Below are 16,435 nucleotides of genomic sequence, written 5' to 3'. Positions count from 1 at the left end.
GAAAATGGTGGCTTTCAACACAACTTTTTTAAGATTTTCTTTAGAAAATTTTGTTACTTAGCAAATGATAAATGCTTCAGTTGTACAGCTTTCGCTTAAAAGAAAAAATCTCTATAGATTGCTTTAAATTAAGTCTTACAAATTGCTTAAGCCCAGACATTAATCTTGTTCAATTTCAAAGATATTTAACACAAAAAGACCTCAACATATAGTAGTAGTCCAAAAACCTTAACAAATTGATTTCTCACAATATTTTTCAATAAACTAAACATTAATAAATGAGGTGTAAACAAAACCGTTTAAAATGTTTAAAATTTAAATATGTTATAGGAAAAATGCATTTAATTATAAATTTAAGTAAAAAAGAAAAACATTTTAATTTATATTTATAAAAGCATTTCCTGCATTTCGAACCAATAAAGTTGATGGTGGTGGGTTAGTCATTATCTTTTTCTTTCTTCCTCTCTTCATTAAATATGCAAACAAGGTTTGTTTTTTTTTACATTTTCCTTAGGCCAAACATAAAGGAAAATTAATTAGTAGTAAAATGGAAAGAAAAAGGGTTTATTTAAACATTTTCTATTTATTATTTTTTTTTTGTAAGACCAGAGACATCACATAAGAAACAATACCTTTTGTTGGTTAAACGTTGTCACATTGAAAACCTTGATCTAATCAAAACTGGTTTAATCGAACGAACGAACAAACAAACCCGCCTATATAAACACATGTAATCATTTGACAGTTTTTCTTTTTTTCCTTCTTCTTTTCTAATATTGAAAAGGGGTCAAGTAGGGATTTGTTGTGATAAAAGGTGTTAAAGAAAGTTCATCGAAATGTTAAGGTTGTGATAGAAGAACATAATCTAAAAGTAAATCGTACCAAGTACCTGAAATCTAAACTCTTGTATCGGCTTTTGATCACTCTTTCCCGCATTATTAAACAAATTCATTAAAACTTTAATGAGGTTTCTTGAAATTTTTGAAAATTGGAATAAAACTGTTTATAATTTGAGCTTAATATTTTAATAAAACTAAAAAAGCTTTCAAAAGCTTTTATATCCATAAGTTAATAAACAAAAGCTTTTATACTTAACCACTGAAAATTACATTAAAAATGTTAAATTTGTGCTTTAATATGCCAATAAATCTCAAAAGCTCTCTTAAGCTTTTAAATGGTTTTCTTAACAAACTAACTAAAGTTATCATAAATAGTGTTATAGGTCAAAAGCTTTTATACATTTGTTAAGAAAATGTGTCTAACTTCAAGAATTTAAGCAAAATCTTTTGTTTCTTGCAAAAAATATCTCTTTTCAAGCAAAATTTTGAAAGCTTTACTCAATTCCAATATTCTCAACATCTACACGTAATGATGTAGATAAAACTAATTTAATTAACAAATACCTTTTTTGAATAAAAAAAAATCATTAAAATTGTTTTATTCTTAAACCAAAAAAAAGATTAAGTTTTAAAATAAGATTTAACAAACAAGTTTAACCCACATATAAACTTAAAAGTTAAACAACAAAATAATTAACAATTGCAGTCAAAAAAAACTATTCAGCTATTCTAAATACAATTAAGAATGATTTAAACATAAAATGACATTGAACTCAAAATAATAAAGACTACAAAGATGATAAATAATGAATAGTGGTTTTGAAACATAAAAACCTTAAAAGGAAATTTAAACTAGGCACACGCTTATAAATTGATACTTTATAAATACAGCTAAACGTGGGAGGTTTTTAAAGTAAATGATTCATGAAAAGAATGAATTATTAGTTTTTAAAATAATAAAATTATGTTTTTATGTTCATTTTGTCATCTGTTGTTTTAAAATCGTTTCAATTGAAAGCTTTTGGTATTAAAACATTCTCCAAATGAAAATTTTTGGTTTCATTTTTGTTCCGCTATAAGGTTTTTTGAAAATTAAAGCTTTCTTAAAGTTAAAGCTTTTTATAAAAGCTTTCTTAAAGTTAAAGTTTTTAAGCTTAGTATTTGGTTACATTTTTGTTCAGCTATAAGGTTTTTTGAAAATGAAAGCTTTCTTAAAGTTAAAGTTATTAAAGCCTTCACAAAACAGAACCTTTTACTTAAAGTTTTCGTAAATGGTAAATGTTTAACTAAACTTACAGCTTTAGTTTTCTTAAAATAAGAGATTTTAAAAAGCTTTTGGTAAAAGTGTGTGTGTGTATAGAATAAAACTTTATGATTGAAACTTTCTTAATTCATAGCTCTCTCTCTCTCTTTCCCTACAATTGAAAGTATTTGATTATAACATTCTTATATAAAGCTTTTGGTTAGATCTGTAGCAATATTTTCTTGCAATAAAGCTTTCTCATACTCACAAGATAACTATTTATTAAAAACTTGTTTTAGAGTTAGAGATTTATAATAAAGCTTTCTAAAACTAAAAGCTTTTGATTAAAACTTGTTTATAGTTAAAACTTTTGAACAAAGATTTCTTAAAATGTTAAAAAACTTTAAAAACTCTCTTCTATCAAAAAGGTTTTTATATTGAAAGCTTTTAGATATTCTCTTATATCTTCTTTACATCTTCTTTAAAACTTTTTATTAAAGTTTTCTTTTACCTAAAGCTTTCTTATACTTAAAATCTTTTATAAACTTTAAAGTTAACTTTAACTATCAAAAAACAAATTGGTTTTTTTATTAAAGCTTTCTTAAAGTATATGTTCTTCAATAAAGTTTGCTTAAACTAGCAGCATTTTCTTAACCGAAAAGCTTACTAGGACACAATACCTTATTTTTCTAACCAACAGCTGTTGCTTTCTTTTTAGTTTTTCTGTTCTAAAAAGCTTTCTTATATTAAGATGTTTCATCTATAATATTCGTTAAACTAATAGGTTTTTGTGTGGGTTTTCTTAAACTTAAAGCTTTCTTAGACACAATACATTCCACATTAAACAGCTAATGATTATACCTTTCTTAAACTATATAGACTTTGTTTATTAAAATATTTCTCTTAAATTTGCAAGCTTTCTGAAAACGAAGCGTTAATGAAGTAATGAAAAGCTTTCTTAAGCTAAAAGCTTTTTATGAACGCTTCTTAAACTTAAAGCATTTTCTTAAACTGTAACCTCCCTTTCTTTAACATGCTGTTGGTTTTACCACTCTTTGGCGTAAAACTTTTATTAAAAGCTTTTCTAAGTTTAAAGCTTTTTTGCTTAAATTCAACTAAAGGATTTCATGTTTACTTTAACATTTTCATTTCTATAATTTCCTTTTCATATGTTGAACATATGTTCCTTCGAATTAACCTCAACCAAGTGTTCAAGCATATGTGTGGTAGTCAAGCAGCTCATGTACAAATGAAAAAAGATTAAATACTCATTAACGAACTAGTTATGTTTAAACTCCCTGACACATACTGCAGAGGTAGACATGAATTAACATGACAATAACTTCTTCAACTGTCAATCAAATTGAAAGACACAAATTCTGAAATTCATACTTTTAACATTGACAATTAAAGCAAATGTCTGAAACTGCTAAACTTTAGGTATTACTTTTTTATATATAAATGTTATGTAAAAGAAAAATTTCAAAAAAAACTGGTTACAAACATCAACCTTCTATTTATATAGTAAAGTTTGTTGGGTTATCTTTGGCTATATGCCTTTAAGGTATATATAAGGGTTTTTTTTTGTTTTGTACACAGCAAATATCAACTACTTTTTATTGTCACAGCTAATTACGTATTCAATTCCTTTTTATCTCTCTCTCCTAAGGAAGGCATAAAAAAGGACATCTCATGTTTAAATATCTCTGGCAACTAGGTAGTTTTTTTTTGGACAATTGCAATAATGCAGCAACCTTCATTTTACGTTTTTTTTTGCTGGCTCAAGTGCTTCAAAAAAAACCAAATCTTAAAAATATAATTTCTGTTAGTTTTTTGCTTCCCCCTTTTTTTTGGCTGAGGCGGCTGTTATGCCAGTTTGTTAACAGACAAAATATCTTGATGGCCACCCAGTGCTTTTTCATATGTTTGCTTTGTTATTGTCTTTCAGACAAATGCTGTTTTTTTTTTCTTCCATTCAATTGTTAAAGCTTATATAACATGTGTAAGCTTTTTTCGTTGTTGTTGCTGTTGTTGTTGCAATGTTATGTTATACTGGCAATATGTTTTTGACAGTTGACAGTTCATAGTAGCTGTCTTGTCAAATAATACACAAACACAAGAGAGAAAAAGACAAGATATACAAACAACAAAAATAAATAAAGAAATATGGAAGGAGAAGGTTAAAAGGGAGGGACGTTCAGCAGGGGGAAACATAGAAAAACATGGATATGATTTTTAACAGTTTTAAACAAATTCAATGAAAATTTTTAAATACTAGTAAAACTTAATCAAAAAGCTTTTTTTGTTTAATTTTAAAAAGCTTTTTTAGTTTAAATAGCTTTTTTTGTTTAAATAACCTTTTTAGTTTAAAAAGCTTTTTTAATTTAAAAAGCTTTTTTAATTTAAAAAGCTTTTTTAGTTTAACAATCTTTTTTTAAAGCGTTTTTTTAGTTTAAATAGCTTTTTTAGTTTAAATAGCTTTTTTTTAGATTAAATAGCTTTTTTAGTTTAAATAACCTTTTTTAGTTTATAAAGCTTTTTTAGTTTAAAATGCTTTTTTTAAAGCGTCTTCTTAATCTGCTTCTCTGTTTTTTTTTAATTTAAATTGCTTAATCAAAAAGTTCTTTAATTTTTATACTTCAGCTGAAAGCTTTTTTTAAATTTAAAGCTTGTTTTAAACTCAACAGCTTTTGAATAAGAGCTTTTTTAAAGCGACTTCATCAAAAAAATGTATAATTTTAATACCTAGCTGAAAACTTTCATAAATTTAAAGCTTTTTTAAACTTAACAGCTTTTGAATGAAAGCTTTCAGGAATTATTTCGATGACAGCTTTCCTAAACTTATTGCCTGTAGATGAAGTTTTCAAAGCTTTTAGAGAAAATGTTGCTCAAAATCAACGCTCAACATCAACTTAACCTAAAAGCTTTTTGTTAGAAATTTCTTTAACTAAACTTATTGTTAATAAAGTTCTTAATTTTACAGCTTTTTTTAAATAAACAACATTGAGTGAAAGTTTTCCTAAACTTTATGTCTTTGGCTAAAGCTTTTTGTATGATATTGCTTAGAATTAAAGCTTTTTCATCTTTAAATGAACTTTTCTAAACTAAAAGCTTTTAACAAAAGTTTACCTAAACGTAATGCTTTAGGCAAATGTATTGCAGAAACTTTTGCCAAATGTTTTTCTAAACTATAAAAACTTATAAAAAGCTTCCTTAAACTAAAAGCTTTTGTTTAAAGCTTTTCATACAGAGAAATAGTAATTTATATTAAACATTTCTATACGGAATGCTTTCGAGGTTAAGACTTGCTCAAACTTGATTTCTTTAAAGTTTTTCTTTGTATAAAAGCTTTTAAGTTATAATTTCATTAACCATCTGTCTAATGAAAGCTTTCGATTAAAGCTTTCACAAACTTAAAAATTATTTACTATAATTGTTTTTTCTATTCTTCTTCTCCTTTCAGATTCCTTTGTAAATAGTCAAGAATGGACGATATCACGCTCAGTGCCCGATTTACGTTTGGGTATTGTGGGCTCTCTGAACTCAGGCAAATCCGCACTGGTACATCGTTATCTAACGGGTTCCTATATGCAAGAAGAATCACCCGAGGGAGGACGTTTCAAAAAAGAAGTATTCATTGATGGCCAAAGTTATTTATTGTTAATACGTGATGAAGGTGGTGCTCCAGAAATGCAGGTTAGTTGTGGAAATTTAATATTTATTTTAATTTGTTTTTTGTTGTTGTTTAATTATTACATTTATATTATTGTTAAGAGTTAATGAAGCGTATAGTGAAATAGATTTTATTTTTTTGTTTAATATTTTTATTACAATTTACGTCATTTCCCGCTTTTTTAGTCACAGAGACCTTGATTTAATGTGTTTGCATTTAATCTTTGACTTTTAACAAAAACTATAACAAATTATTATGTTTTTTTGTTATTATAGAGTGTTTGATATAAATTACTTTTAGTTTTTTTCGGTTGCTTTGTTACTATGGTTATTGTCTTAAGTCTTAATTGTTTTTAGTCAATTTTGCCTAAAAGCATGCTAGGATTTTATTTCAGTTGCCTAAAAGTATACCACATAATTTATTGTAAACCATTAAAATAAACTGTTGTTTTTTTGTTCTTAAGCTTCAAGTGGTTTTAGTGTCCCTAGTGTTTTACCTTATGCCCAATTCACCAAAGATATTAGTTGAATGACCGACCCTCTTATTGCTCCTTCTATTCCTCTTTCTTCTTTCTCTGCCACTTAACAGGTAGAGTGTGTCTTAAGGAAATTTAGCGTTTTTTTTTTTGCTAATGTTTTAAACATTAACATTTGTTTGAGTATACAGACTTACACTTCTATTTCTCCATAAATTTTAGCATACTTTTAGGCTTTTAATGTTTAGTTGAATATTAAAAGCCTATTTTAGGGGTTGTAATCTAACGCCTAACATTATGGCTTTCTTTATATGTTTAATAAATATTTAATAGATATTTTATCAATACCTATTGCTGGTGTTTTAAAACCACCCCTCTAGAGTTTGTTAACTTCTGAATGGAGTTTTTTTTTATTGCAACATACCTTTGTTATGCTATTTAAAGTGCTTTCATATGTTAATTTATTGCTTTCAGCCTAATTATATGCAAAATTTTTTTTTATTGTAGTTTAAAATACAATTCTTATTTGCATATTTTTTTTAAATTCTTTTCAAAGCATAACGTATAACATAACAAAAGTTTTATTGAATCTCATAAATTATGAAAATAATTTTTAGTAATTATTTAATTAATTACTTAATAATATCAAGTAATTAGCGTATGATTTAAACTGATTTATTGCTTAGAACTTTTTAAATAGAAATCTTAAAAAATTGTTAAAAATTAAAATTAGTTATTGAAAACTATTACAGCAATAGTTTACAATAATAGTTTTAAATTTCTTTTTATATTCTTCTACCTAAGCCTAAAGTTATGCTAAGTTTTCAAGTAATAAGTCTAAATATTCGAAATATTTCTTAAGCTTTTCTTAAAACTCTCATAATTCTTCTAATTTGAACTCGATTTTAATAATTCATGTCTTATTTTATTCCCTGCTGAATAAACATTAATAATCTGATAGATTTTCCTTACTAAGCCTTTAGTTATGCTAAGTTATTGGGTAATAAGTTAAACTATTTGAAATGTTTCTTAAGCTTTTGTTAAAACTCTCATAAGTTTTTAAATTTTTATTCAATTTTAACAATTCTTGTCTTGTTTTATTCCCAGCTGGACAAACTTTAATAATCTGTTAGATTTTCCTCACAATTTTCCACCTAAGCCTAACGTTATGCTTAGAACTTCAGTGTTTAGTAAAAATATTCGAAATATTTTATAAGCCTTTGTTAAAACTCTCATAACATTTGCAATTTTTAACCAATTTCAAGAATTCTTATCTTGATTTATTCCCCGCTGAACAAACTTTAATAATCCTTTACATTTTCCTTCAAATTTTTCCACTTAAGCCTAAAATTATGCTTAGAACTTCAGTGTTTAGTAAAAATATTTGAAATATTTATTAAGCTTTTGTTCAAACTCTCATAACATTTGCAATTTTTAACCAATTTCAAGAATTCTTATCTTGATTTATTCCCCGCTGAACATACTTTAATAATTCGTTAGATTTTCCTTACAATGTTTCCTCTCAAGCCTGAAATTATGCTTAGAATTTTAGTGTTAAGTAAAAATACACAAAATCGTATTAAGCTTTTCTTAAAACTTTCACAACTTTTGCAATTTTTAACCGATTTCAATAAATTTTAGCTTATTTTATTCACAACAGAATAGACTTTAAAATTATGTTGAAATATTTTCTAATTTTAAAGAAAAAAATGTTTAAAATTTAGAAATTTTTTTCTAAAATTTTTCTTCTTTACTTTGTAATAAAATAGTTGTTTTACTCAAAACTTTTCTAGATTTCTTTCGATTTTAATAAATTTTATCTTATTTTTTTCTCCTAGCAGAATAAACTTTAAAACTGTTTTTATAATTTTTTCTAATTTTATAGAAATATGTTTAAAATTTGTGTCGAAATGTTCGAATTTTTATTTTTTTAGTTAACTTAGTTTTTTACACATTGCTTTGAGTGCTATTTCTTAATAAAATTTATATGAAACCTTAAACATATAAACCATTATTTTAAAAGTCTTTTCTGTTAAGTTTCAAACAAGGTTTCATTTTCTAAAATCGCTTGAGAATTATAGATTTTAGACACTATTTTCTAAACATGTTTTGTTTTCGATTTTTAAGCAAATTTTTTATATAGCAGCCTAAAAGTAGACTAAGAAATTTAGATTTCAGCTTAAATTTAAACAAAATAAAGAAAAATGAAATGCTAGACAAGCTTTAGTTTACTTTAGTGAATGTTTTTTAACTTCTTTTAAATTTCTCTAAACAAGCCTAAAAGTATGCTAAGAAATCTTGTATTAAGCTTAAATATGTAAATTCTATGAGAAGTTTTACTAAAACTGTTATAACTTGCACAATTTTTATCGGATTTTGGAAAATTTTAACTTTTTGTAAAGTAAACATAATAGACTTTAAAGTTATGCAAAAAAATTTCTATACTTTAGATAGAAAATATTTAAGAAAAGTCTTATTGAAAATGAAAAATTAAAAAAAAAATAGTTTCTTTTTTTAATTTAACAGAATTTTAAAATTGCTTTATAAAATGGTTTATAAAACATATAATAATACTTTAAAGTTATTATAGTCTTTATTAGACATTTTAATTATACTTTTCAAATTGTCCTTTTGTCTATTTCTTTCTAAAATGTCTAAAATTTTACTAACATATTATTCATGTCATATCTCTTAAACAATAACATTCCATCTTATGCAATAAATATGTATATAATAAAAATTTTCCAGCACAAAAACGTGTGCCAACAAACAGCCAACAATAACTACAAGTTAAATTGTAACAAAAACGTGACATTTTAGTCATAAAATAATGAAAACCAGCCAACAACTTAAAATAACATATATAAGTAGTAGTAGTAGTAGTAGTAGTAGAGAAGGGTATTTAGTATAGAGTCTTAACAAAAAGGTATTAAAGATATTCATGCCTTTTAGTCCATAACTAGACCACAAAAAAAAGCTTTACGTTTTTCATGCACAACCATTAAAAGAAGGTCATTTAAGAGGTTTTTACAGCCAATGTCTTTAAGTTAAAATAAAGACATTTTCTTTTAAAACAACTAAACACCCACCCTCTTGTTTAGTAAGCAGGAAATTGACCTGAATTTCAAATACTTTTATTACATTTTCCTTAAGTTAATAATAGTAGTTTAGTGTTTTCACTAAAACTATTTAGGTCAAATATTTGTTACCAAAAATATGCTATTTCATTGTACCTTTCTCTGGCTTTCTTTATTAAACCAAAAAGTAAAGCTTTTTTGAAGAACTACCTCAAGTAGATTTTGCTAAATAAACTTTTTAATAAGCTTTTCAAAAGTTTTTTTTTGTAACAAATTTAATGCATAAAATATGCTTGAAAAAATCTTGTAAATAAAAAGTTTTCCTCTTACTCTTTCTCTCTCTTTTTAACCACCTCCTTTTTCTTTCTCAATTGTCAGATATCCTTGCATAAGATGAGCTAATAAACTTGTGTAAATATTTATAGGGATTTACCTTGATAAGTAGTAAAACTCAATAAACATTTTTATACAGTTTGCTGTAACGCATTAAGTGCTTCCTAAAAGCATTATTAAGTAATTAAAGTGATTTTTAATTGAGCTTTTTAAGCAAAAAACAAGAAAAGCTTTTAAAATCTAGAAAAAGTTAATTGACAAGGGTTAAACAGTAAAAAAATTAAAAAATAACAATTAAAATTTTAATTTAAAATGTTTTTTAAACATTTTCTATCTAAAGCCTAAAAGTATGCAAAGTTTTAAACACTTAAACTTAATCGTCAAAATTACACAACCATCTTAAGAAAAACTGCTATAACGTGAGTAATTCTTAAGCGATTTCAATGAATGATGGCTCATTTTATTGCTAACAAAATAAGCTTTTATAATTTTCAATAAATTTATAATAGTTTCATAGAAACAATTCTTCAAAAATACCGCTAAACTTTTAGATTTTTTGAAAACCTTTGCTAGTTATTTTTTTTTAACAAATTTTCTTTAAAACTTTTAGATATTTTTTAAGAAATTTTTCTTCAAACACTCAATTTTAAATTCCCTTTAAAATATTTAATTTTAAACAATTTTTTCTCTAAACTTCTAAAAATATTGAAAAATTTGAGCTCAAAGTGGAAAATTTCATAAAAAATTTGAAATATATTGAGTTTACAAAATTTTGAATAATTTTAACAATTTCTTTCAAATTTTGAAAATTTTTGAATTTTTTTTAAACTAAACTTATTGTTATTTTAAAATTTTGAGAAAAAGTTTTGGTTTTAAAGGAAAATTATTGAAATATTTGAGCTCAAAGTGAAAAATTTTAAAAAATATTGGGTTTTTTAGAAAATTTTCAATAATTTTTATAATTTTGAAAAAAAAATTTAAAATTTTGAATATTTCTTAAACCAAACTCCATACTCTTTAAAAATATTGAGCAAAAGTTAAGGACTCAAAGAAAAAGTTTGAAAAAAATTGTGCTCAAAGTGGAAAATTTCAACAAAATTTGAAATATATTTAGTTTTTTTACAAAATTTTGAATAATTTTCAAAATTTTCCAAAGATTTTCAGAATTTTGTAATTATTTCAAACTAAACTCTTTGTTATTTTAAAATTTTGAGAAAAAGTTTTTGCTTTTGAAAGAAAACTTTTGAAAAATTTGAGCTCAAAATGAAAAATTTGAACAAAAACGGAAATATATTGAGTTTATTACAAAAATTGTTTATAACTTTTTTTAAATTCTCAAAGATTTTGAAAAATTTTGAACTATTTTTAAACTAAACTCAATACTCTTTGAGAATAGTGAACAAAATTGTTAAATTTAAAGAAAAAATTTTGATAAAATTTGAGTTAAAAGTAGAAAATTTAAACATATTTTGAAAAAAATCTTTAAATTGATGTTTCATAATTTCATGATATTTTAAGTCCTTAATCCTATGACTTAATGAATTTAAGCTAAATTTTAAATCTCATTTGTTTACTTTTTAATTTAAAAAATTTAAATTCCCAATAATTGTTTTTTTTTTTTTTTTTTTTTGTTTTGAAAATTGGAAAATTTAAACAGCACGTGCCTCAAATCTTTAGTTTTAGAAAACAAATTTTATTTTTTAAATCTAAAGCAATTAATCCTCTAATAATTACACAAAGGATTAAAATTTGATTGGCATTTACTTCTTTTTTTTTGTTCCACTTAACCCCTGGTTACACGGAAAAACCTTTGTCAAATCTCTTAACAAAAGAAAGTTTTTTTGAACAAAACAATTGTTTAACGATTTTGTTGCCACTAAATATTTAAATTTTAATTGTTTGGTGGATTTCGTTTTTTTTCAACCTTTTTTTACAATTAACGAAAAACAAAACTCGATATGTGTGCAAAATTTACTTTAATGTTTAAAGAATTGCAATGTACATAATATCTTGGTATGGGGCAGTTTAAGGGTTGCACTTCGGAGTTGTTTGGTTTTTTTTAAAAAAGGGGAGGTTTTTGCTTTCGTTGTGTTTCAAAAAAATACGTGATTTATTTGAAATGTTTGACAACAATGTAAACAGTTTATATGCAAAAGAAAAAAGGATTTAGCTAAATCTGCAACAGATTTCTAGGGCTTTAAAATGTTTGCTTTAGCATTACAAGTTTAGAGTTCAATGATTATTAAAATAAAATTTAAAATTTCTTTTAAAGCCATTCATAGAGATTATATTAAGCTAAATATTACTTTTAAACTAGTGGTCCTTCGAGCTTAACTTTAATTTCTCCCGCCTTAAAGTAGGCAATGCTTTTTTCCCTTCATATTGCTTAACATTTAATCAATAACTTAAATCCTTTTCAAACCAAATAAAGTCCTTGAAACTTGTCTTCTTATTGCTTAGTAACTAACCCTGTTAAACATTTAAAAACTTAAGACAAAATTTCTTGCCTTTGCCCTTTTAAAAGTTGGCAATGCATGCTGCTGCTAAAATCACTCCATTTATCTTGCTGCAACCTTAAGGCCAAGCAATAGCAAGCATCTAATCTTTACATTTCAAATGATATCATTCACAATATTTATTTCCAAAGAAACTGCGCAGTTGTAAAGGAAATAAATAAAATCTAAAAATTTTTTATTTTTCTCATTTTTATTTATTATTTTACGTTTGTCACTCTAACACACACACACACAACCTTGACGTTGAGCCAAGGTATACAACAACCACAAAAAAAGGACTCCAACTTAAAAAAAAATAGAAAATATTCATGGATGTTGCATGCTGGCAACCACCCTTGCTGCATTTTTTTGTATAATCTATATCATCATCATAATAATAATGTTGTTGTCAACGTTGTTGTTGTTTTATTACAACAACTCTTGAGACTTGCAGCAAGCACTTCAATAGAAAGTTTTTTTCTTTTTTGTGAAAAAATTTAGATATTTTTTGCATATTTTTTTCAAAAGAGTGTGAGAAATTTATAAAACAAACTTTCATTCTCTACTATGTGACAGACAGACGCGTGTCATTAGTAATATACTTATATGAGAAAAAGTTTAAAGTGATTTGTGTTAGTACTTCATCAGTTCGTTTCTCGGTTTGCTGCTGTTTAAAGGTAGTACAGTTATGTTTACCACAGAATGTAAATATATTTAATACTCCTTTTTAAAAAGAGTACCAAACCAATGTCAGTTAGATTAAGATTAAGTTGCAAATGTTGCAGTTGTTTTTGTAAGTATTATAAAGAAGAACATAGAGAAATTGTAAAAATTTTGTAACTCCTTAATAGTTAATAATTTTTTTGTTTATTTAGTCTCCTAAAAGTAGGCAATACTTTTTGTGTTAATTGAAAACAATCACCTTTAAAAAGCCTCTAAGTAGGCAACATGTTTTTCGTTTATTTGAACATTACTATCCTAAATTATCGAAATATATCACTGTACTCCTAAAAATAGGCAATAGTTTTTGCTAAAACAAACTCCTAAAATTAGGCAATACTTTGTTGTTTTGCAACCTTAAAGTATACAACATTTCGTTAACTTTTCCTTCACTTGGAAGCCAGTTTTTTCTTAAATCTAAGGATTTATTGGTTTTTGGCATTTTTATGTATTTAAATTTACTAAAATATGTTAACTCCTAAAGCTAGGCAACATGTTTTAAATATATTATCTTAACTCCTAAAAATAGGCAATTGTTTTTTGATAAATCAAACTCCTAAAAATAGGCAAAAGTTCTTAATAAATTAAACTCCTGAATATAGGCAATACTTATTTGTTTTTGCACCCCAAAGTATGCAACATTGTTTAAACTTTTTCTTCACTTCTTAACTCCTTAACATAGGCTATATATTTTAAAACTAAATTGTTCTAAATTTTAGTTTTTTACTGTTTTTGTAATTTTGTATATGATTTCGATGAAATATGCTTAACCCCTAAATGTAGGCAATAGTTTTTTGAATAATTAAGCCACCAAAAGTAGGCAATACTTTGTTGTTACATAATGTTTACTTTTAACTTAAAGCCGCCTAACAATGAGCCTCATTTTAAAACTCTATTCTTCACAACTACTTTTCTAAACTCTAAAGTATGCAATGAATTTTAAAACTCCAATTATTTATTGATATTCTTTTTCATCAATTTCTTTTTTTTCACTGAAAAAGTTTTCTTTTTATAATAATATGCTTAACCCCTAAAAGTAGACAATAGTTTTTTTGATTAATTAAGCCACCAAAAGTAGGCAATACTTTGTTGTTACATAATGAAAACTTTTAAGTTAAAACCGCCAAATAATGAGCTTCACTTAAAAACTTTATTCTTCACAACTACTTTTCTAAGCCCTAAAGTATGCAAAGAATTTTAAAACTCTTATAATTTATTGATTTTCTTTTTCTTTAACAACTTATTTCTTTCACTGTAAACATTTTCTCGTTATAATTTTCTTTCAACAAACAATAAAACGGCCTATTATTTCAATATTTCACAAACATTTACTTAAACAAGTTATCATTTACTCTCTTTATAACTTTAAACTCTCACTTGATTGCTCGCTCTCTACGTTCCTCCTCCTCACCCTCCCACCACAACTCTCATGCTTCTTGTAATTCTTTCTGCATTACTGTGAAGAAAACAAATAAACAACTCTCCCTTAAAGAGCAAAAACAAACAGAAAAAGCCTTTAGTATGCAATCAGCAATTTCTAGCAGCAACAACGACAACAACGACATCACTCTCTATATATAAGTAAGAAAATTAAAGCATACTTTTAGGTTTCACTTAAACAAATATAAACATAACAAACCAGCCAAAGCCACCCACTTTCACAAGGAAAACAAAAAACAAGAACATTAAATGAATTGAGCAGACATCACTCATTTCATTACAATTACACAAACATACATACAAACACACACACACATATATAGACACTTTTACTCACATAGTTAAATGTATGTATTTTGTTGTTTAATGTTTTATATTTCGTTTTTGTATAAATGAGGGACGCCAGTCTGACGACAGTTCAGACAAAAATACAATAATAAACATAAACTTTATTAAATACATAATATTTTATACAAGGAAATTTTAACAAAAAAAAAAAAATAAACGTTAGGAAGCAATTTGTAAATAAAAAATATTTTCCTGCTTGTAAAGACAACAAGGAAATGCAATGTTAACGTTAAAGCGTTTAAATAATAATTTTACAAAAAAGTGCGTAAATTTCTTAAAATTTTCCTAATTTAACAAAAATCAAAATTAAAAAATATTAAAGCTTGCTTAACAAGCTAAATTTGGTGTTTAGGGAGCACCCTAAATATTAAAAAAAAATTACGATAAATTGAAAATAAAATTTAAAACTCAAAATTTTCTAAATTTAACAATAATCAAAATTAGATAAAAATTAAAGCTTTCTTTATATAAAAGAATTTTTATTTAGGGAGCACCCTAAGTACATAAAAAATTTACGATAAATTAAAAATAAATTTTAAAAAATAAATTTATTCAAAATCAACAAAAATCAAAATTAGATAAGAATTAAAGCTTTCTTTATATAAAAAAAATTTTGTTTAAGGAGCACCCTAAGTATTTAAAAAATTTACGATAAATAAAAACAAAATTATAAAAATTAAAATTATCCCAAATTAACAAAAATCAAAATTAGATAAAAAATAAAGTTTTCTTAGCATAAAATTATTTTTGTTTAAGGAACACCCTAAGTACTTAAAAATTTACGATAAATTAAAAATAAATTTTAAAAAGTAAAATTATTCAAAATCAACAAAAATCAAAATTAGATAAAAATTAAAGCTTTCTTAGCATAAAATTGATTTTGTTTAAGGAGCACCTTAACTATATAAAAAGTTTACGATAAATTTAAAATTAAATTTAAAACTCAAAATTTTCTAAATTTAACAAAAATCAAAATTAGAGAAATATTTTAGCTTTCTTAACATAAAATTATTTCTGTTTAAGGAGCACCCTAAGTCTTAGAAAAATTTACGATAAATTACGAAGAAATTTAAAAAATTAAACTTTTATAAATTTAACAAAAATCAAAATTAAAGAAATATTTAAGCTTTTTTTACATAAAACAATTTTTGTTTAGGGAGCACCCTAAGTCTTAGAAAAATTTACGATAAATTACAAAAAAAATTAAAAATTAAAATTTTCTAAATTCAATAAAAATCAAAATTAGATAAATTTTAAAGCTATCTTATGGCATAAAAAGTTTTGTTTAATGAACACCCTAAGTATTTAAAAAAATTAGCATAAATAAGATATTTTAATGGCAAATTTATCAAATTTAGATTTTTAAATTATTTTTATATATATTTATCTATTTTCGTACTCTTAAACGTTTAACGTTTTCATTGTGTCTCTGAGCAACATACAGTGTCAGCTTAACGCTTTTGTGGTCTATACTTTTCATTTTATTTTTTTTTATTTGCATTTGTTATGGTATATGTGATTTTTATTACTTGTATGCCGCCATAGACTAACACAAACTTTAACATATTTAGCCTCAAACCACCCACTCGGTTATCCTGTAGGATATCGTATATACAAACTCACAACTACACGCACTACTTGCTCTCTCTCTCTTTATAAAAAACCCGGTCTGTTGTTAGCTGTATAACTTCAAAGGCGGGGGGTCTTGTTTCAACTGATTACCCTTACAGTTTGTTGAGAATCGTAGAGTCGTTGAGTTCGTTTTTAAGTTAACGCGGAAGTTGGAAAGTGT

At 25.0% G+C, this 16,435-nt stretch overlaps 1 protein-coding gene across 1 annotated transcript in view; it reads left to right on the top strand.

The window, feature by feature from the left end:
- LOC124421184 (centaurin-gamma-1A-like) overlaps positions 1-5,862 on the top strand; it is a 42,829-nt gene extending 36,967 nt beyond the window's left edge. Inside the window, exon 2 of the mRNA XM_046956027.1 lies at positions 5,546-5,862. Coding sequence (XP_046811983.1) covers positions 5,546-5,862 — 317 coding nt within the window. The remainder of the gene's footprint in view (positions 1-5,545) is intronic.
- Positions 5,863-16,435: the final 10,573 nt, after the last annotated feature.

Source organism: Lucilia cuprina, chromosome 2 (genome assembly GCF_022045245.1).
Source record: "Lucilia cuprina isolate Lc7/37 chromosome 2, ASM2204524v1, whole genome shotgun sequence".
NCBI lineage: Eukaryota > Metazoa > Arthropoda > Insecta > Diptera > Calliphoridae > Lucilia > Lucilia cuprina.
Note: the sequence above shows the minus strand (reverse complement) of the source record. Positions and strands in the feature narration are given on the sequence as shown.